Raw genomic sequence first — 22,554 nt, forward strand, 5'->3', positions numbered from 1 at the left:
GATTAGTTTGTTCCAGCTCTTTATTCAAGCTTTGATGTTGAATATGACAACGAATTTTTATGAATACCTTCTATATATATATATATATATATATATATACACAGTAGATAATATCCCAATCTTATGATTCAATTGAGTCTCCTTTGTGAAAGTAAAAGATCTGCAGAAGCAAACGTCTCAAAAAACTAATTTAAACTATTAACTACTGACAGTACACATTCTGCTTCCGCCACACTTACATTGACTCAGACAATGAATCGGGTATAACAGGAATTGGGTAGTGCAAAAGGCTTCTACACACACACACGCACAAGCACATGCACATGCACATGTTTTTGTGCAGGTCTCAAATCTTGCTCGCTGGAAGAGCAGGCAAGGTGTGGCAACTCAGGTAACAGAGTGAATCACGTTTCACTTCACAGTTAAACTGAACTCCAACAGGGAGTGACACACACACACACACACACACACACACACACACACACACACACACACACACACACACACACACACACACACACACACACACACACACACACACACACACACACACACACACACACACACACACACACACACACACACACACACACACACACACACACACACACACACACACACACCCCCTTAAGGGCCAAGAGAAGTAATTACAGGGGTTATAAAGCAGATGAGCAAAGGAGAGCAGCGAGTTAACACAAAAGAAGGACGTTTGGGGATCATTTCCACCTCCTGTTTCAACCTCAACTTTTTTTCTCTGTGTGCACATGGCACAAGAAGGAAAGAGGAGAGTGTTGCTGAGAGCTGACAAACCTGACACACTACTCTTCACACACTTCAACACTTAGGGGCAACGCTGTTATATTAACACCAAACAAGAGCATGTCCTGTGGGATTTATGTTCAGGTACACCGTGAATAAGCCATTATAACTATGACATAATGCAGGCCGATGCCATGCCAATTTTTCCATTACTAAACATCAAATTACATGTTAACATAAAAAGAGGTGTATATTTACGCCTGAAAGTTGACTAGACTTTAATTTCTTGGCACTGCCTCTGAAGGTTATCTGGTGAGCAGATGCTGCAGTCAAGTCGAGTCAAGTCAGGTTCTGAGCAGCCAACATCCACTTTCAATACAACAGAGCGCCTTGCAGACAGGTCTACAATACCAGCAGACCCAGCCCAGCCACTTTAGAAAGACAGTTAATAATGCAACAGAATTTATTTAAAAAAATTGAGAGAACATAAAAGAGAAAAAAAAAGACATTCACAAAAGTGAACGGAAAGGTGTAACAGTACATTCTATCAATAATGCATTTAATCTAAAACAGGAAGGGCAATCAAATAAGTCTAGGAAATGGATATAGTGAAAAAAATACACTATTACTACAGGATTTTTTTTTTCATATCTGTTTGAGGAGTCCAGTATGCTGTCAGGGTCTTTGAATGGAGCACCACTTAAGATGTGCTGTGTGGTCCATAAAAATAACTTTAACACAGGACCACAGAGTCCAGCAGGACCTGCCAACCCCTCCCAAAGTGAGAACGTTGAGCATTACGGCAGTTAAATCTACAATTGGTGCAAGTTAAAGACTCTAAAATAAAATAAAAAGTTACTTCTATTATAAATATTTCTTCTATTTAGTTTATACCTGAATTCCATTCGATTACATCCTTTGTACAAAGACTACCTGAGCTGATACATGCGGATAGACTGCCTGGAAACCCTGAAATGCTTTCATTAATGTTTGCTGAATTATGGGAGGTCAAAAAGCTCCAGCAACACTTGTAGTAAGGTCAACTTTATTAACAAATTAGACCGACGCCTTTCTAAGCCTTTCACCCTTCATGCACCTTGGTAGTTGGTGAAGTTGTGCCAGAAAATCCTCTGCTTCTTCAGTGTTTGGTGAATTATAAAATTCACAATTTTTGCCCTCCATATTGGGAAAAGAAAAAAAACACACTTCTGCACATTTGAAGCAGCCTTGGCGACACGTTGGGACATGCTTTTACAGACCTCATGTTTTCCTCTGTGATGGTTTCAACAGCTCAGCAGTGCATTCAATTGTATTACTGTATGTGTTGCTAACATATGGCCCGTCTAATCTGGGGAGGGTTTATGGAAAATTTACAAAGTGAAAGTGTGTGTGTAAGCAGTGGGGTACTGGGGGCAGGGCATGGGGGCACAAAATGGGTTGTGTCCATAGCAACCAGGCCCATGTGGGACTGCATGAGGGAATATGAGAGGTAAAACCATGGTGATGATACAGAGGGCAAAGCACTGTGCTGATTTCTTTGCAGATTTCATTCTTTGCATTTGAGAGTACTGTTCTCTGATGAAACTCTTATCCTGCTTTTTCTTAACAGGCAAATGTATCAATCACTAGGATTCTTTGGAAAATGTAAAAAGATGTTTGTGTCTTCAGTGTGCTGTGAATCACTTTGTCTGACACCTAACCCCGCGGCAGTGGTTTCACATATTAAAAAAACAACTATGTAAAAATAATCTATCTTCATGCTTTATGCTGTTGTTTGCTTTTGTCACTCAAAGAGGAATCAATCCTAATGTCAGTCTGTTTAGAATCTAGCTAAAAAAAAATCCTCACAGGAGCCTTAACATAGCACAATCTATTTATTAGATTCATTGAATATAATTCACATACAGAGTAAAAAAGACATAAATAATCAGGACCTTGTTAATTTATTCAAACAGAACAAAGTAAGATTTTGACAATGAGTAGAAAAGGAAAAGTCAGCTCAAAAAAGTTGGATTAAAGGAAGACTTTTTCATCCAGTAGCCCTTGAGCACCAGTATTAAACCAAAACAAACTTCTGTACAGTGACATCTCCGCTATTCTGAAGCCTCTGCTCTCCTCCAGTGTCACACCTCCAACCCCCCTCCACTTGCGTTCTGTCAATTAGAACGCACCATAATTAAGCACCAGCTATTGCAAGCGGCGGACAAAATTGTCCTTTGCTGGGGCTGCAATCTCTTTTAGCCTGCATTGTTGTGTTAGCAGGCTAATGTCAGCAAACTTTGGTTAACTCAAAGCTTCACATTGCACATACTGTGTATTGACACTGAGTGTCCGTGATGTAAACACACTTACGTAACATCCAAATAAGCAGTGAGTATATTCTTCTTCTTTTCCCTAGTCCTCGACTAAAACAGCTTTATATGCAGGGGAAGAGCCGGCCGTCCCGTCCATGTAAACACTGAGCCGAGAACAATACAGCCAGCAGGACTCTTCTCACTCATAGAGAGTCATGACTCAGAGAGACATATACATAGAATATACTTGATTTCTGCTCAACTTTTGAGCACATTCTTCCTTTAAATGGAAGCATGTGCTGCATGCAGTCTGACTGCAGCTCCTTCCACTTGGCACTTTTTAATAATTCAGTGAACTGCACAGTGACCTGAGTAATAGTTACTCCTCTCTGACATTTCTCTCTGCTGTGTTACTTCTTAATACTAGACACAGAAGTCAAACAACAGATGAGAGACAGGCTGGTTCTCAGTTACCACAAGGTTTAGTGAAGCTCAACTTGAGAGTCAGCAGAGGTTATGAGACCACCTGCAGTTCACTGTGGACATGAAAGTGAGATGGTTCAGCTCTCCAGCCAATTGTGTTTGTGCTGCAGTCTCATCTAAATTATTCAGTCTTTTTCCAAATGCACCCTGTTTTATGTGTGAGTGGGTGCATGATAAAATTAAAATTAAAGGGTGTTATATAATCAAAATTGTAAAAAAAAAAATAATCCTGTTGTCGTGTTTCTGTGTGACATGTGTCGCAGCAGAGTTCCCCCTTTTTGTCAGAAAACCAAGTGTGTGTTTGGAGATCTGCGTATGACTCCTCTGAAACAGTAAATCATTTTTTAAATAGATAAATCCACTCCCTACCGGTCCCTGTCAATACTGCAAGAACTACTGTACACATAAGCAGACCAATCACATGTTAACACACACTCTCAGTGTTCTTTTCAGCAAATCAGCACCAAGAGATGTATCTTATATATTTCCCTCTATCTCATGAAAATAGAAAAACAGCACTGAAGTTATCCTTAGATGGTGTGTCTGTGTACCAAAGGTTATATAACATTCCTCTCTCCTAGAGCCCTCCATTGTTGCTAAACTATTAAAGACACATCAGTGAGTCGCATCTTTTCACTTGGCGGCATTTTCCTTTCCTTTCCATTTTCCTACTTTCCTCTAGGGCTGCAACTAGAAATTATATTCATTACTGATAACCTGTGGATTGTTTCACAGTTCCTTAAATACTATTTACAATTTTGGAATTTTAAAATGTATGTTTTTTTATTCTTTATTTTTCTGGAATTCCATTGTAAATATTGTATGTTATATTGTATAATGTAAATGTCAAAAAACAGTGATAAAATCATTATCAAATCGCCAAATTTCCCAGTACAAAGCCAGAAATTTAAATTAGAACATTTTCTATGGAATGATGTGCTATTTGGCAAGAATGTAATAAAGACTATGTTGCAAAAGTTGTTTACCATTTCGAGATGTAACACGGTTTCTTTTTCTGATTTTTTTTCCAGTTTAAATCTCCCTATCACATTTAAGATTAAGGGCCTCAAATCTGCACAATTGAAAGGCCGAAAGGTTTGTTGTTAGAAATTTTAAACACTGAACAATTTTGAGTTTATAACATGAGTTTATGAAAAAACATCAACTTAATTTTATATTGATCAATCAGCTGACTGTTTTTATAGATCCAACTTACACAATCCAGTTGCCATAAATAGTCACTAGTGCACAAGGATAAATCTAAGGGTGCCTGATAGCCAAGTGGGTATGACATGTGCTATGTGAACAGAGACTGCAGCAGTCGCAGGTTCAAATCACCCCCCACTCTCTCCTCCCAAAGTTTCCTGTCTCTCTTCAACTGTCCAATCAAATGAAGCAAAAATCCGCCCCAAAAATTTAACTTTATAAAGTATAAAACTAATCCACATGAGACAAGGGTTCCAAAAAAATGTCCTGTGACCTCCTCTTTGAGTTTACAAGATAAACATCAGTGTAAATCTGTTACATGATAATGTATGATTTTATATATTTGGAAACATCATGAGAAACACATGGGCTAGGATAAGAGAAGCTTATGCATTGTTTTTGCTCTGAGGCATTTAAACGTAAATAAAGGTAATAGTGGTAAAAGTAATGTGACAGTTGTGGTGTCATGGTGGATGGGAGAGGGAGAGATCCCCAGCAGCATGCTTGGCCCTGTGTGACTCACAGGCTAAATGAGCCAGGCGTGTTGCCCCCTGATGCTCTGTGACCTAGATTGAGAGTCACAGGCAGGACCATAATCTGTCACTTCTCTCTCTTGCTCTCTCAGTATGAAGCAGGCTGCTGAGATGAAAACGTGCATCTCCCCTGTGAAAACGCAGACAGGAGGTGAGGCAATGGTCAGCGCCAGATGTTTTTTGTGTTCCTTGCTTATTAGCAAAACGTTAGAATGCCTTGGTCTCCTAGCTCAATATTGTGGGCGGCAGTATCTCAGTCTGTAGGGACTTGGGTTGGGAACCGGAGGGTTGCCGGTTCAAGTCCCGGTGCGGACCAAGTATGGAAGTTGGTCTGGTAGCTGGAGAGGTGCCAGATCACCTCCCGAGCACTGCCGAGGTGCCCTTGAGCAAGTCTCCAAACCCCCTCCCCACCACCAGCTCAGGAGCGCTCCGTCACTCTGACATCTCTCCATTAGTGCATGTCCATAGGATCCTGTTTGTGTGCATGTGTGTATATACTTCAGCCTATGTGTGTGTTGCATGACTACAGAGTGTAAAAACTGAAATTTCCCCTTGCGGGGATCAATAAAAGTAAATCTTAAAACGCTGAAATACAATTATGAGCATTGTAACAAAGCTAACGTGCTTCTTTTTTTTAGCAGGTGTAATGACACCTGCTAAAAAAAGAAGCACGTTAGCACGTTGTTATTGTTAGCATTATGCACCAAGTTTTGGCAGAGATTCAGACCTTAAACTGCCTACTGTTAAAAAAGTGCAGGTGGCTACACTGATATTGACGTAATGTAAGGCAGCTGAGCAAGTGATTTACGATCTTGGAAGTCCATCTTTAGTAACAGATCATTTGTTTAGAGGCTTTTCCATAAGTAAAATACTGCATTTTAGGTTATGAGATCTTACACATAAAGACAGTCGAGTGTAAAGATGGCAAACAGATTAAACAAGACAATTTTGTATTTATATCGACTGCTTGACAGCATCCGTAAAAAGACGATCTACTGGGGTCCCTTTCACTCTCTTTCTCTGGTCATTTTAATATTAACACACACACACACACACACACACACACATATACACAACACACAAAAAAGAGCCCAGACACTACAGTGCCCACACACTCCTGCACTGAGCAGATTAAACAGTTGTGGTTTAGTGCTCTAAATTCCAGTCCAGCTCAATTACTCAGTCTTTGATCCCTTCAATGGCTTTCTTTGTGCCCTTACAGTCAAGTAGGTTAAAGTAGGCGGAGTTTCTCTCATTCCCTTTCCCACATACACACATGCTCACACAAATACACTCACACGCACATACTGAAAACCACAACTAAAATAAGCTGCCGATGCATATTTTCAGCATTTCTTGCATTTTGCAGTTTGTTGCTCGGGGAGTCCCATGTATCAGGACAACAATGGGGTGATTGTTGCTGTGTAAAAGATATCTATGAGAAAGTTTTATACTCATTGGGCGACCAACTGCTGTCGCCTGTTTGCGGTGTGCAGGCAGACTGTTGTTGAGCAGACTGCAAATGCACCTCAGAAGCGGGCATAAGCGTAGCATCTGGATAGCAGTGAGCTTTATTATTCCTAAAAGAGTCATCTCTGATCTAAGGTTACAACTGATAGAGCATTCATCCTCTGAGGCCAAGTCCCCAGCAGAGGGTCAGTCACTGCGGGGATATCACCTTTCTACTCACTCACTCACTCACTCACTCACTCACTCACAGTTAAGCTTTATAACACTGACACAGGACACTCTGACTGGACTTCAGCTGCTGCAGTCTGATCGACACAAACTGTGACACAGCAGAAACCCTGAAGACTGTCAATACAAGAGCAGGACACTGAGGTCACATGACTTGAATCCTGATTTGAGTCAATTACCTAAAGACCTGACATGAAGTGATTTACTTAGGACCTCACTTGGATTTGATGACAGGTTTCTAATTTGTTTTGTTAAAATAATCAAACAACAAACTGATCGAAAGACCTTAACAAGTGTTTTTAAATGCAAATTGAAGAGCTAACCTTTAGGGACTTTGGTTTGATGTTTTTTCACCATATTGAGAAAAATCAACAGAATTATGAGGGACAAAAAATGACTTAAGTATAAATAAATAAATGTTGGGAGAAATGCATACAACAATATATAAATAAATAAATAAATGCATCAATAAATATATAATGCTGAAAACAATACATCAACGAATAAATAATAAATACACTTTGTTAATGAAAAAGGCTATTTATATATTTTTGTATGTATGTATTTATTCATTTATTAGCGTATTTCTACAGTTATATATGTATCAATGCATACATTTCCACATTAATTGAGTTATTAATTTATTTCCGTATTTTTACATTTACACATCTATTTATTTCTGTGTCCAGGTTGTAAGAGGAAAAGTATATATGTAAATTTGCTTCTGTCTGCTTTTCAAAATTGACCAATCCTACTTCAGTAATGTTAGGACGGCCCACTTAATTTACATATTTACTTTTCCTTGTACAACATGGACAGAGAAATACATAAATAAATATATGAATATATTTATTTATATATTTATTGATGCATTTATTTATTTATTTATACATTATTGTATGCATTTCTCCCAACATTTATTTATTTATTCATTTATTTATACTTTAGTCATTTTTTTGTCCCTCATACAGAATAAGAGAGACTTGTAAATAATAATATGTTGCAGCTCAATTTTCTATGTTTAAACAAAATCACATTGCTCTATTTTTAATAATCCAGTTAAAGCAAACAATCTTAGCAGATTGGTTATTTTTTACTTTACATAAAAATTGTATTTGAAAACTTGAGACAGACTTGACAGTCTAAACAAATAAATTCACAAGATCTGCCATACATCTATGTGTTGTAATTAATATACAATGATTTACTATATTTAAGTACATATTGTACAAATGATTACACATCAACTTCCCATCATCCATTGCATCAACCCCTATGTTAAGTGAGTTGAACACAGAGTGTGAACACCCCCTCCTCTATTATCCAGCTGCATTATCGCACAGTTAATTAGTGTCTATTATTAAACCAGAGCATACACTCCAATCCACCGCAGCTCAGGTCACAGCATATCACAGCTCCACTCTGTGCATTTGACTAATAAATGACAATATGATGAACGACGGGGGAAATCAAAGAGATCTACATACAGCCTGACAGTCAGTTTGTCTATTCAAATCATCAAACGCTTGTCGTGTCAGATTCATTGTCTATATTTGCTACTGCTGCATGCTCAAACTTAGTAACTTGAACAAGTGCAGCATAATGGTGGTTTCTGCCTGTGTTTCTTCAGTTTCACCTGTCATCCAACATGGGCATGACACTTCCAGGTATCTGTGTTTATGCATGTAGTGCATCATTATAGGTCTGTATATCACCTCTGATTTGTTCTCCATGTGAAAAACACAACATTACTCATCCACCCCCGGGCACCTGGGAACTGCTTGGCACCAATCAGGCTGCTGCACTGTGATTCACAATGTGAGGAGGAGACTTGCATAACATCCAGCACCATATTCTCATTTCCCACAGTCATTCTTATAAAACAAACATATCTGATGCAGTTTCAGGGTTTTGGCTCTATAAAGCAGCAGCACAGCTGAGGACGGGCCACAGCATCATTCAGTGTCCAGTGATGTCTGAGGCTGCACACTCTCAGACACACACAAAGCCTAAAGGATGACAAACTTGACCCATTTTCCTCGACTGGAGTGTATTTGCTTGTCTAGAAGAGATGATGAGTAGTAGGCTATATGACATCTATGAGGAAATACACTATGGATTAAAACAAGTAAATTACCCACAGGAAAATAGACTAAGCTACGACAGACTTTAACATTGACATAGTTTTTTTTCCAAAGCAATTTAAACTAATAAGTAGGCTACTTCTACAAAGGCCTAAAGTAAAGGCAACCTTGATACTCGATGGAGAAATGCCAGCAGGAAAAAAGGAGGTCAGTGTGTTTTTATCGTTTGTTATAGTCGTGCCCGGATCTACTGCAGCACTGCTCTTACCCAGCTGACACAGGACGAAAGCTGCGTTTGTTTTCAAATAAACACACACAAGAGCCACGCTCAAGTTTTGTTTGAATTCTTCACAGCCTAAACTATTACAGCCCTGTGTTATTATGAAAAAACATTACCTTCAGATAGCTCCAGCTCCAACTCCGCCAGCTGGTCCCTGACCTCTTTAGGCAGAGCCGACAGATCAACGCCGCGGTCGGCCATCGTTGGAAGCGCAGCAGCAGCAGCAGCAGAAGCAGCAGCCAGCGGGATGTTTGTGATAGCTCGGATGACAGCGAGTACAGTCCACCATGAAGATAAGATTCAAACAGTTTAAAACATATATATCAAGATGTAGATGTTGTTGCAGTAGTGGTGTTTACTCCATCTTCGCGAGTCCGTGACACCGCCATGACTGCTGGAGATGGGAACAACTCGCCAGAGGAGTCTGTGAGTCACGTGACCACAGCTGATGGTAATTGCTGTGACTGGATGGTTGGAGTGAAGCAGTCTCTCTGCTCCCTCTGCTGTTGTGTTTTCACAGCATTCCTATTAAAGATCCAACTCACCTGCCAAGCGTCCCCTTCCTCAGGTGGACTGGCCGTATAGGCTACATTTTTAGAGTAAAACATTCATTGAGTTTTACCCACAGACTGTAAATATTACCTGAGGGTTATGAGAATGTGATGATCAAGATAAGCATTAATGTCTATAGTGAATGACTTATTCCATTCATGTTGTAGCCTCTCATTGATTCTCAAACGTAAATATCAAATACTAGTAGTAGGCTAGCTGAATGCTATTGTTCTAAGCTTTTACTAAAACATTTTATATTGATTTTGGTAATTATAAACTTAAAGATTAACCCTTTACTTGTCAGTTTGTATCATATACCCCTAATTTGCATTTGTTAAAAAATACCCGATATGAATCATTTTCAACATACTAACAGATATTAAGATTATTATTATCCCAGTCTGATGATGATAACCCACAAAAATGAGTTTAATACATTATGGGGTTTTTTCAAGGTCAGATTTTTCTCAAAGGGGATTCAACTGTTTTTTTTGTTTTTTTTAATCACAGCGTAGAAGAGTGTAATCACAGTTCATGAGAAATCCAAACTTCAATAAAAAAAAACTACCCATCTCTACGTATTATGAAGGCTAGGGAATGCTCACAGCCAAAATGAAGGCAGAAAATAAAACTCAAATGACCACAGCATGGCCAAGGAGGGCACAGGGGTTAAAAGATGTAGGGATTATAATAAAGATCACTGGGTATTCATTTTCAGTAAAAAAGATGATTGGCTCTATGGCTGTAATATTATAAGAATACAGTAAGCACATGTTTAGAGGTTCAAAGGCTTTTCTTTTACATTAATTTACTTTATTATTTGCCCAAGACACAACGTATCCATTAGTTGAGACAATACACAAGTAGTTTTTTTACCATCTTGAAGCCTGAGTTTTTGACAAACACTCCGTACAGTGATCTTCGATACATTTTTGTCATGTGGTTAAATCTCCTCAGAAAAGTAAAGAGATACCTTTTCTCGAAAACAAAATCAAAAAGGACATACTGTCACATGATGGAGAAACAATCCTTACATGCACAAAGAGACAAAATAACATCTTAGAACGACCACGTTATTTAAAAAAAAAACAAAAAAAAAACACAAAGTGACAAAGGGAAAAAAACAACACGATAGTATTGAAAGTACAATGCGGTAAAAATAATGTGCAGTTTAAAAACTCCAATTTTAAAAGAAGCACCTTACACAAGTCTACTTCATGAAACAAGACAGCTTTTCAAATGTTGGAAAGCACCCAAGACTAGGACATCTGGTATTTTATACAGATGTGCACTAATCACTGATCTTTAATTCATTCAAGAATTCTCTTCACATTTCTCTGGTCTCCACATAACTTTAGCTTTCGACTTAAACAGACCAAACCGCTCTCATCTCCGGGCTACACATCAGCTAAATGCAAGAACATTGAAATTCAGAAACAGAGAAAAATATATTGCACTACTATTTCCTCAACGTAAATACCAGGGTAAAGGATTTCAAATCTCGTATGTTTGATTATCATTTAAAAGCCTTCTCAAGCTAATCATTTCAAGTGTTTTACATTAGGACTGAGGATGGAATCCTTACAGAACAAGGACAATTCTTGCATTTATAATTTCATGTTCTAAAACAGGAGGAAAGCAGATCAATAAACAGTGATAGTATGATGAAGCACGAACACACAGTGGTATATTTCAGCCTTGAGTAATCCATGCAGTCAATAGGGTTCTATACATACATGATTAATGTAATGACATCCACTCCAAATGGCTTAAAAAATGGTGGTAAAAAAGTCAGGCACAAACTCACAGGGTAAACTGTGCACATATCTAGAATTTGGTTTGTTAAAACACTCAGCTGACCAAGCCGTCATGTGAGAAAACTAAAGGACAGTTTGAAAAATAAGCAAAAAAAGATGCATTAGAAACGGTTTCCAGGTGGCTTTTTACTGCAATCTTCCGAACCAATCTCTCACTATACTTTCACTACATCAGCAGAACATTACGTGAACGACCAGTATCAGGCATGACATTTTTTTTTACAACTGCAAAATACAAATAAAATTGTCAGCCTGGAAAGCAACAAACCTCATCACAGCCAGCGTGTGGGAAAAAGTCGGACTGAAGCTGCATTTTCAGGTGAAATGAAAATAAATCGGATAAATCTGACTAAGATTTTCCATTCATACGTATCATACCTTGAAAAACATTTCTCAACCGTCATAACTTAACAAGAAATGACCCCAGAGCCTGCAGAGTTGTTTTCCGCTGTGTAATTCATATGTACATACAGAGTGACTAAGATTCTCTGGGCAGGGAGCCTGGCGGACTGGAGGGTTGACGGAGGCACTGTGCAGTGTCTGTGTGTGATTATCACTGCCTGTGTATGGGAGGAGGGAATCTTAGTCTGGGGTGGGTTCCTCTTTTCAATCACTTTGCACCAGTCTGGTCACTCAAGTTCACACTTTCCACCTGCATCAGCACATCATCTCGAAGTCGACTGTGGCTGTGTTACCATGACAATCCCTCCTGGCTGGCCAGATCCCATGCCGGCCAAGACCGACATAGCGACTGCCTCTGCAGCACGGACACTCATGCCGTTGATGGTGGCCCCTGGACTGGGGGCGGAGGCAGGGGGTGTCGGCCCGTGCTGAATGACTGCAGCTGGGGAGCCGGTGGGTTCGGTGGGAGCATCCCTGGAGGTTTCTTCTCCTCCTGCAGCTAGGGACAGAGAAAGAATCATTCACCCTTAAGAGAGGTGAGCGAGTAGAAGAACGTATTAGATGGATGAGGTGATGGATGGATCCTGACAGAACAGGTGGAACAGTGCAGGAAGAGTCAGTTCATGACCTTACCTAAGAAAGCTGCCTTTTTCTGCATGATAGTCACAGGGCAGTCTTTGTGGGCCAGGAGGAGCTGTTTTAACTGTGCCACCTCATTCCTCAGCAGGGAGACTTCATTCTGATGATGACAAAACAATACAGAACACAAATTATTCCCAGCATGTCCCTCCCTGATCATTTTTTAATGGTGAACAGGGAAATGGAAGACTTACTGAAAGGGAGACATTCATGTTGGCGAGATCGTCAGCCTTCTTTTCCAAAGAGTTTACCCAGACCTTTCGTTTCTGCCTGCAGCGTGAGGCGGCTGCACGGTTTCTCTCAAGAAAACGCTGCCTCCTTTCATCCGGATCCATCTCTGTCGCTCGCCGCCGCCTGCCTCCTGTCGGCTGAGCTGGGGACACCTGGGGAATTAGGAAAAGGGTTACATGCATGTAGCAAGAGTTTTACATAAGGAATTATAGAAAAACAGAGAAGATTCAAGTTGTGGTTCTCCCCACTTAAAAATCTTAATGTGGCAAAAAAACGTTTGAAATGACTGCATATGTGCATGACTTGCTAAATGCACACACAGCTTCGAACAGAGACCAACAAAGAACCCCAGTAAATTTAAAAGTGTAACTCAACAGGACACAAGGTGGTATTGAACAACCTTAAGGATGGTTAACAACCCTTTTCCATGAAGGCACAGCCTGGGCTTACAACAACGGGTTTCATTGTAGCAGCCAGACTTTAATTTCACAACCGGAGAGACCACATAAACCAGTTCGCAGAGCGCCCAATAAAAACTAAAACTAGCCAATATTGGAGGTCATCTGAGATGTCGCACCGACAAACAAACATTATAGGTGTCCCAGAGAGGGTAAAGAGAAATGGTGGAGAGAATTTGAATGTGTGTGTGGACATTTTCAAACGCAATTGATTTGAATGTGCACTCCACTCACAAAAATGTCTAGAGGATTTCAGGCAGATTTCCCCTGAAATCTTTCTGAGGTGGTTAACATATACATCATACTATCTCTGATGGACGGGCGATTGGGTAGAGGAGACGCTGGTAGCAAGATATGACAGATCAATGCTATGTGTAAATCACAATATCAAAAAAAGAGCAGAGAAGAACATATGGGCAAACATAAAACATAATGCAGCAGTTTAATTATGTGCACTGGGATCGCAACCGGTCATGTGCATACAGTCTATGGTAGTTCATTGATTGCAGGGAATAAACTTAACCACCCTCTCTCATCCATTCGTGGTGAATTCTCCTGACTATATCCTGCTGCCGTCTCACACCAGCTCACTTGGACTTCATGCAGATAAAAAACGGGGCTGGCAGGACAAACTCTGGATAAAGTCTGAGTGAAACATTTAGCCGTTTGCATTCACACTTGCAGCTCAACCTGAAAAAAGTTTTGTGCAAGTGTTTACAAAGCTTGTGTGCATGATGGTGTGGACACACATGAAGATTTCTTGGGGAAAAATGAGGTTCAAGGTGAATTTCGTGGTTGGCATTCAAGTTTGTGGGCAGTTTTTTTTTTTTTTTGGTGCTGGGCCCTTTTTTTCCTTTGTTTGTGAATCCTTCTTTATCACATCTCTATCACTTGTATTTGTGTTCCCGTATAAAGTTTATATGTTAAAATAAATAATACGCCTTATTCATTAATGTGTTACCATGATGACAATGATTAAGAAATGTTACTGATACACTCATTTGGAGAATGTACGAGTGTCTTTTTTGAAAGGTGATGTTGGATGCTAATGTCCGTCAAGGGTTTCTTATACACTGTAGGTACAGTATTTTTCCAACTGTTTCTGGTAAAGAGAATATATGGGGGGGGGGGGGGGGGGGGCTACCTGGGGTTGGGCAGGTGATGGTGCATCAGCGTTTTGAGAGAACTGCTGGCTGTGTTCTTGCCGCTGGGGGACAGCAGGGATGGATCCTGCCCCCCCACCAGCCCCATCTTGTGCTCCTGGGCCCTGATGAGTCAGAGCTGCCTTCAGTCGCTACAATAATACAATAATACACAGACAAAACTCCATGAAAGGGGTTTAATGTCAGGCTCTAAAAATAAGCTGTCAAGAAACACAAATGTAGATTTGATGACATCTAATAAGTCACATTTACAGTGTAAAAAGCTAGTCCAGTCAGTCTGAAGCCGAAACACAATGGTGCTAGCAAGAGTGAGAATCTCACCATCTTTGTCTCAGAGTGCAGACTATACCCAGACGGCGAGGATGACCCGCTGCTGGCCCCGCCCAATGGAGGTCCTGGTATTCCAGGGATGTTAGGCACTGAGTTCAATGGCCTTGCAAGCTTAACATCAAAACACATAGACAAAGGCAGAAAAAAGACATGATAAATACACTTGTAAAAAATAAAAGTATCACTTAAATTAAAGTATAAATACATTTTATTACTCACAGATATGACTGAGGTCATCTGCACAGGACTAGGAAGAAGAGGGACTGTCTGGCCATTAGGGAGGTGCCTCACCAGTGGATAAGAGCTTGTTGGGGAACTGTTGACAAAAATCAGACACTTATAAGTGGTTGCTGCTCTATTCTGCTCCCACTGAGGAAATACAACCATTTTGACAGGGTGTGGGACAGGATCAGGAGTGTTTAATTTGCCTATTTGTTACAGATTCTCTCGCAAATATCAAATTTTTCCTTGACCCTGAACTCCTGAACAAAACGATATTTGGGGCAACAGAAAACAACAGAACCCAAAACAGTGGCCAGCACAGGGGTTTGGGGATTCGAAATGGAGGCGAGTACTGCTAAAATGTACTGAAAAGCGGGCTGCCTCCTGTTAGTCAACTATGTCATTAAATCCACAATAAGAAAAAAAAACTGCCGGCTGTAATTAAGGGACTAGTCTACTGTTTGACAGCCTGCGCATGAGGAAATGCTGTGAATTGTCATGTGAACAAGCAAATATACAGAAAAAAATGAGAATATATTAGACAGTATCCCAGTCAAAGTGCCATAAAAATGTAAGACTATCACAAATAAAATTAAAGACTTTTTACTTTTCCAAAAATCTAATTTAAGACTTTTTAAGGATTCGCGGAAATCCTGTTGTATGATCTCCCAGACCAGTGTTCATCAACCTTTTTAAGACAAGATAGTACAACGCAACCTAAAGGCAAAACTGTTCCAGTCAGGCCACCCACAGCCAGCCTGATGTCTATTGCAGAAAGGCAGCTCCTGTACTTTTTCTTTGATTATTTTCATTTGTGAAAACACCATTTCACAAAGATAAGTGGATCCAAAGTCAGCACTCTCCCTCAGTCAGCATGCAGCGAGGAGAGGATACTTCTATCGCTGACAAGTCCACAAAAGTCACTGTCCCTTCATCTAGCTTGTAGCTTCATGTCAACTCCAATTGGCAAAGCAAATACTTGCCGGAATCTGGCTGTCACCTGTTTTATATCAATGGGCAGAAATGGGTTTGACACAAATGCAGCAATTTCTTCTATGACATCTAACTCACCAAAATGCTGAATGAACTCAGTTGCCACTTTGTCCAGACAGGCACACTACTACTTCCGGGTGAAAAGCATCCATGTGGCAGGTGTTGGCCTTTTCCCTGGCAGCTCGTTTTCGAGTGCACTAAGTTTTGCCGTTAAGTCGGTCAAAAACCCCGGATCCAGTAGCCACACATCATCTGACAGTTCCTCGTGAAACTGTAAAAAAAAATCTTTATCTCAGGCAGCAAATCAACCAATTGCTGCAACACTTCGCCGCGACTCAAACACCGGACATCAGCATAAAGACGTAGGCCTCCATAGGCGGCATCAAGCTCATCCAATAACGCCTTAAATAAGCAGCACTGAAGTGCTTCTGGTCTTATACAGTTTATCACTTTGACCACCAGCGTCATTACACGGGAAAAGTCCAATACTTTGCCAACCAAGGCCTGCCAATGGATAACAGTGATAATACATGACAAATCTGGGTCATTACAACAGATCACTAAGAAACCTGTCTTCACACTGCGCATTGTTGGGGCCCATCAGTTGCAATGATAACTAGTTTGATGGACAAACTTTTTGGACTCATTGCAAACATCCAAACCTCTCGTTCTCTCCTTTACGTGAAAAAGAGTGAGGACCTTGGTGGTATAATCCTATAGCTATCCTGACAAATACAACAAGCTGGGCTGTGTCCAATACATCCAGGGATTCATCAAACTGTTAAGAAAAATTATTCACAGAGGGACAAGCCTCTTATAGATCCACATCCTCCGACAGTGGATCGACCCTCCTTGTCACAGTTGCAGGGGCAAGTGGTTCACCACATAGAGCGGTATTTATGTTGTCTTTTATTCTGAAGTCACTGAAAACTGTCTCTGCGCTGATGGCAGTTGCTTCTTTGAGTAAATCCCCATCTGCTAAAGGCTTCTTGTGCTAATTTAAAAGTTGGCAAATATGAAAAGATGCTTCAGTGGGAGCCTTGTTTAGCTGTGACGAACCGAGCAGTTGCTTGTTTTCTCTGGTTGTGCCGTCTGTGTGTTTCAGGTGCCAGTACGTTAGGCTGGGTCATCAATTTTCCCTTTGGGGGGCAGCAGTCTTTGAATTTCAGGGGGTTGGTGTAGTCGTGCTGTTCAAAATGTTCTCCTTTTGAAAATGCTTGTGTTTGGTGGCATGCATGCACACTTGTCTTTCACCAAAATAAAAAAATAAATTCCTCTTCCCAATCTGAATGGAAATTTGAAGTTTTAGCCTCCTTTTGTGAAACCTCCGCCATGACTGCTAGCAGAGTGCCGTACAGAAGCAACAGGCCAATATTGACGAGTGTGGCATTAATATTCCGGTGCCCTACTTTTATTTTATTTCATTGGTCACTTTTACAGACTGTTAAATGTAGCACCACACTGAAAAAATACAAACACTGGAGACCTCCTGAAGAGGGAAGAGAGAGAGATGGTCTTGCAAAACCTAATACTAATCAGGAATAATATATACTATTATTGTATTTTATCATTGTATTATATTGCGGAGACAAGGTGAAAGCCCCTAGGTCAACTTTTATTTTAAACTTTTTGTACAAAACTTGAGTTTCGAGATGTTTTGCAATTACCGCCCCCCCGCCAACAAACATGCACACAACTAAAACACTAAGTGGTTTACCCGAGCTGTCTGTTGGAGGGTGGAGCTTGCGTGATGACAGATGTTGGAGAAGGCAGAGTTGGATGAAGTGAGTCATTACTCAGGTGAAGGGGAAGAGAAACTGGACGCACAATGGTTGGAGTTGGAGCAGAGCTTGCCACGGGCTTTGCTGGGATCTCCTGTACACAAATCAAAGAGTTGAATTTATTTTCCATCAATGGGTGTGTTTGGTCCGCATGAACAGAAAACAGATTTTCCATGTTCAAGAAGCACATGGTTTATATAAAAAGCCAATCTATAAACCAGCTTGTTGACCAAAGAAAGTTTTCTGCATGTACCTTGCCTCTCACCCTTGAGTCCATGCTGTCATCTGACATGCTGGATGACGAATCTGGACTTCCAGGAGAGGAGGAATCGACTTGTAAAGGCCCCTCATCCTCATCTTTTACTTCAGATGGTGTTTGTAAAGGTGCAGCCTAAGAGCATGGATGAGATAATTAAAATCAGTGCAGCTAAAATACTGTAAAGTGGATTTGAAAACAGGGAAAAACAACTGTGTTACGTTCATTGTAAATATACATTTGTCCTTTTTTTTTTACCGGGTGTTTTGTCTTTTGCTCGTCATCGTGTGCTTTGTTAAACTCCTGTTCAAAGGAGGTGGCCAGCTCATTGAACAGACCAACCTCCTCACAATTCTTAAGGAAACGTGTGGGTGTAGGGGTCTGATCTGTAAAAAAAGAAAAATTGAAGTCCAAAAGGTTACTGGACAGAGAATTTCTGTACATCCCATTAGAACACAATAACATGATATTTACAATTGTACTGACTCCTTAAAAGAATTTAATTTAACACATTCTAACACTGATTGCAATGTTATTACCTGCAATGATAACAGAGTCTGTTCTGGCAGGGCCAAATTTTAATGTCATTTCATGCTTGTGTTTGTGAACTGACAGGTGGTCTTCATTTGTGAATCTCTGAAAAAACAACAGCATACAATATCAAACAACAGTGTAGTATCAGTGTGTCTACTCTGCTGTTGCTAAGTTACAAAAAACATTTAAAAAAAACTAAACGAAAAAAAACCTTGTGGGATGACCAATAACACCTGCTCTTGATGCAGTAAGATATGGCACAACAAAAGAAGTCAAATGTGAAGGAACCTTGACTTTAAAGATGGGTGTAAGCGGAATAACAGTGTGCCAATGTAGCTCTAATGAAAAAGGTAAATAAAGGTTACTGATTTATGGCCTCGATGCTAAAAGCTGTCAAAGGAAAGAGTGGAGGAGAGTGTTGTCTAGATGCGTATGTGTAGTAATCAGGTTGAGGAAATATACCTGCCCACATCCAGGGGCAGTGCATACAAAAGGTCGATCATCCCCCATCTCAGACAAGTATGCTGCAAAAGAGAGCAAAGAACAGAGCATCTTTTTTTATTGTTATTATCCATTTATGCATTAAGAGACTATTAAACAGCTGATGCTGAAGTTACAATGACAAAATATTGTACTCATAACGGATTACTGATGCCTAATGTTTTAATAGAGGAACTATTTATTGATCTACACAATTGATTTGTAGACAACACCAAAATATTCCAGTTTCAATGCCTATCATTAACGCAGGTCAGCTTGTGTTGTAATGTACAGTGTCTACGTGGGGCGTTATTCCACATGAAGTGTCTGTGGAGAACTACCATCCGTTTAGCGCCATAAAGAAAAGGTTAACACCATCACCAATGTGGTAGAAAACAGGGTGAAACATCCTCAACAGACAGCTGGTTAGACTGAGAGGGCACGGGCATGTTGGCCTGTTTGAAGCATCTGCACGGGTCTTGGTGGAGGATAATCGAGGACTCGCGTTTAAAGGGGGCGATGATGAAGCAGCAGGGTCACAGGAAGCTAACGCTACCATGCAACCTACCTTACAGTGTCAGGTCATTGGCTGACTACCGTGGTCGAGGTCGATTCGGCTACGTAGCTAGCTAAATGTCTTAGGTAAAGGATGGTGGACAGGTTGACCAGGAGGGGAAATTGTCTGTCAAGCTCTGACATGAAGACAGAGGGGCCTTTAACTCGCAAAACTTTGTCGCGGTCGCATAGAAAAAAAAACAGTTTTGAGAAAGTGACAGCTGTGTCATTACAACGAATGTGTAGGCTACCATTACTAAACTAAATATAGACTGAGTGCGGACGGATACGCCTCACAAAGCGAAATGTTACTGAAGCCACCAGTCACAACATCGCTAGCCATGCTAACGCTAGCTGCTAACCGAGCTCTGTGTTCACACTTCACGCAAATAGCTCAACGTTAGCATGCTACTGCTAAATAAAGCTTTGCTTGTAAACGAAGCCCTGTCACACTGCAGCCATATCATGCCGCGGGACCCTGACTGAAAACGTTTCACGATATATCTCATTAAACGTTATGTAATCCGAGATGTGATTTTACTCACTCGACGATTAAACAGCCTCTTGACTCCCCCCTCCCTGCTCCGGACAGTGCTGCCGCGCTGCTGCTGCTGCTGCTGCTGCCTGTCCGTTGTTGACACTCTGACACTTCCATGAGCGAAACAACGCGAGACTTGCGACTAGTAACAAAGTGTTACGTAACAGGATTAGGAGGGGGGAAAAAACCATAGACTGTAAAGAGGGGAAAACTCAAACGTCGTAATACATATTTCTCATGTCCTCGGTCCACGTCAAAGCTATGCCAATTCCACTGCTTTTTGCTTTTTACGAGTGTTAATGTAATTGTTTAATGTTAATTAAACATATTCAGAAGGGGTTTTCAAGCCAACATACGCCCACAACAGTTACATAATATTTAAGGCTATTTCCGGATGGTTACTTGGCAGATTGTGGAAGCGATTAGTGATCAAATGAGAGCTAATTTGAAAATTCAAATGCATTAACAGAAATGCTTTTTAATTTTCAGAATATGAGCGTATTATTTGACTCAAAAATAAAATGATGATTAATTTATCTAATTTTAATTTTGAGTTTTCAACTTCAAAAATGCACATTCTTTGACTAAATTATAATGAGGAAGAAAATGACATTTGCTTTATCATTCTCAAAAAAATGCCCCGCTAAATCTGTATCATAATTCAAATGAAAAAGCTAATTTTAAAAATGAAAATACAGTAAAAAAAAAAACACGTTTTAACTTTCAGAATATACAGTAGGTGCATTATTTGACCTATATTTAAAATGAATCTTCAGTCATCCAGTTTGCATTATACTTTTGCTCTCTATGTATGCATATTGTATGACATAATTCAAATGAAAACGAAAAGGTCTTTGGCTTTTCGTTTTCAAACTTGCCGTGCTAAAAAGTGATCATAATAACATTCTTATGGACCTTTGAAGAGCAGAGAGTTTGCAGACACGTAAAAATTACTCATGGACTGTTGAACAAAACTTGAGTGCTCACGTGATTAAACTAAAGGTGTGAACTTGTTCCTCTGCTGGAACAAGACAAGATGACTGATGCTTGTTTGACAAAAGTAGTAAGATGGGATCATTGTAGAAACTACATGCTGCTGATTATATTTTCGCATTTAAACATAAGACATTTAGAAATTCCAGAAGAAACTGACTAATTTCCTCTATTAAAAAAAATCCCAGTTGGGATACTTGAAAATATATTCAGCTTTTCCTAAATCTATACTATTTATTTATTTATTTATTTGGTGTATTAAAAACACAGACATTTGGGAAACTAAATCTTTTTTTAAGTGCCAGGGTTGGCCAAAAGAGGACAAAATACATCCCAACCGCTCACCAAAAAAATCATCTTTGATTTTTCTTTTTATCTAGAATATTCAAATGTTTCATACTGAATCTAAATTCATCTAAACAGTGAATCCCAAACAGTGGTAGGCCTATATGTGTTTTGAGTTTTACTCAAGAACCCTGCTGAGCATCTGATTGGTCCAAATCTTTTACTTGAACCTTAAAATTGTCACTTAACTGTATTACATACGACAGTTACAACATTTTCCACATACTATTAAAAGATGAAGATGAGCTCCTTATCATTTTAATATTTCAGAAATAGTGTCGGCATGTGCTTTGCAACTTAGAGATGCAGGATGTGTCCCGACATACCATGTAGGTTAAACTCAGGTTTTCAGAATTCGAGCAGAATAAATCTGCTTCTGGAAAGGAAACAACCCAAAAAACAGCTAAATGTCAAGTGACAAGGCTGGCCTTTACAACTCGACCTAAAACTCTGCCAAATACAGACGAATTCATCTAGAAACAACATTTTATTGTTGTAGGTCAGATGGATGATTAGTTTTTGTTTTACTGGTTTCTACACTGGGAAACGGTGTTTGGTATCCAGTTGTAGTTGGTCTTTACAGTTTTCTAGTCTAAGGTTCCCATTAGGTTTATCTTTAGGTCTTCAGCTACTCACTTCCCTAATTTGTTGCTTTACGTCAATGTTTCCCCAAGCTATTTTGACATTCCCTATGAAATCCCCCTATCCCTATAATAAGAGATTAGTTTCTAAACATTTTAAGAGTGTCAACTTAGTTTAAAACTTCTACTAATAGCGTAGACCTTTATTCACATAAGTCTATGAAATGATCCTGCCTTTATTTGGGGACAGACTTTGAACTATTTTCAAACAAAACTTGTTCAAAGAAAAGATGGGAAAGACAATAAAACTGTATATTTACACCAGAAAGATTAGGCGACTTAACTGT

At 39.8% G+C, this 22,554-nt stretch overlaps 2 protein-coding genes across 7 annotated transcripts in view; both read right to left on the bottom strand.

Moving 5' to 3' along the window:
- The window catches only part of dip2bb (disco-interacting protein 2 homolog Bb), a 42,220-nt gene extending 32,474 nt beyond the window's left edge, over positions 1-9,746 (bottom strand). For both annotated transcript variants that reach the window (XM_065954936.1, XM_065954935.1), the window contains exon 1: positions 9,454-9,746. In XM_065954936.1, the coding sequence (XP_065811008.1) occupies positions 9,454-9,538 (85 nt within the window). In that variant the 5' untranslated portion in view covers positions 9,539-9,746. The remainder of the gene's footprint in view (positions 1-9,453) is intronic.
- A 934-nt stretch (positions 9,747-10,680) lies between these two features.
- Positions 10,681-20,442, bottom strand: atf7b (activating transcription factor 7b). 5 transcript variants are annotated; one of them, XM_065954938.1, is made up of 12 exons: positions 20,296-20,442; positions 19,178-19,239; positions 18,721-18,817; positions 18,440-18,567; positions 18,191-18,316; positions 17,862-18,019; positions 15,149-15,245; positions 14,921-15,040; positions 14,581-14,730; positions 12,942-13,130; positions 12,742-12,847; positions 10,681-12,607 (listed from the first exon to the last, which is right to left on the bottom strand). In XM_065954938.1, exons 2-12 carry the CDS (start codon positions 19,223-19,225, stop codon positions 12,372-12,374), a joined length of 1,455 nt encoding a protein of 484 aa, XP_065811010.1. In that variant the 5' UTR covers positions 19,226-19,239; positions 20,296-20,442; the 3' UTR covers positions 10,681-12,371. The 5 variants fall into 5 exon arrangements, with proteins under 5 accessions (XP_065811010.1, XP_065811011.1, XP_020500789.1 ...); XM_065954939.1 differs by having other exon boundaries at positions 14,581-14,703; positions 18,179-18,316; XM_020645133.3 differs by having other exon boundaries at positions 18,179-18,316.
- Between the last annotated feature and the right edge of the window lie 2,112 nt (positions 20,443-22,554).

Source organism: Labrus bergylta, chromosome 5, assembly GCF_963930695.1.
Source record: "Labrus bergylta chromosome 5, fLabBer1.1, whole genome shotgun sequence".
NCBI classification, from domain to species: Eukaryota; Metazoa; Chordata; class Actinopteri; order Labriformes; family Labridae; genus Labrus; species Labrus bergylta.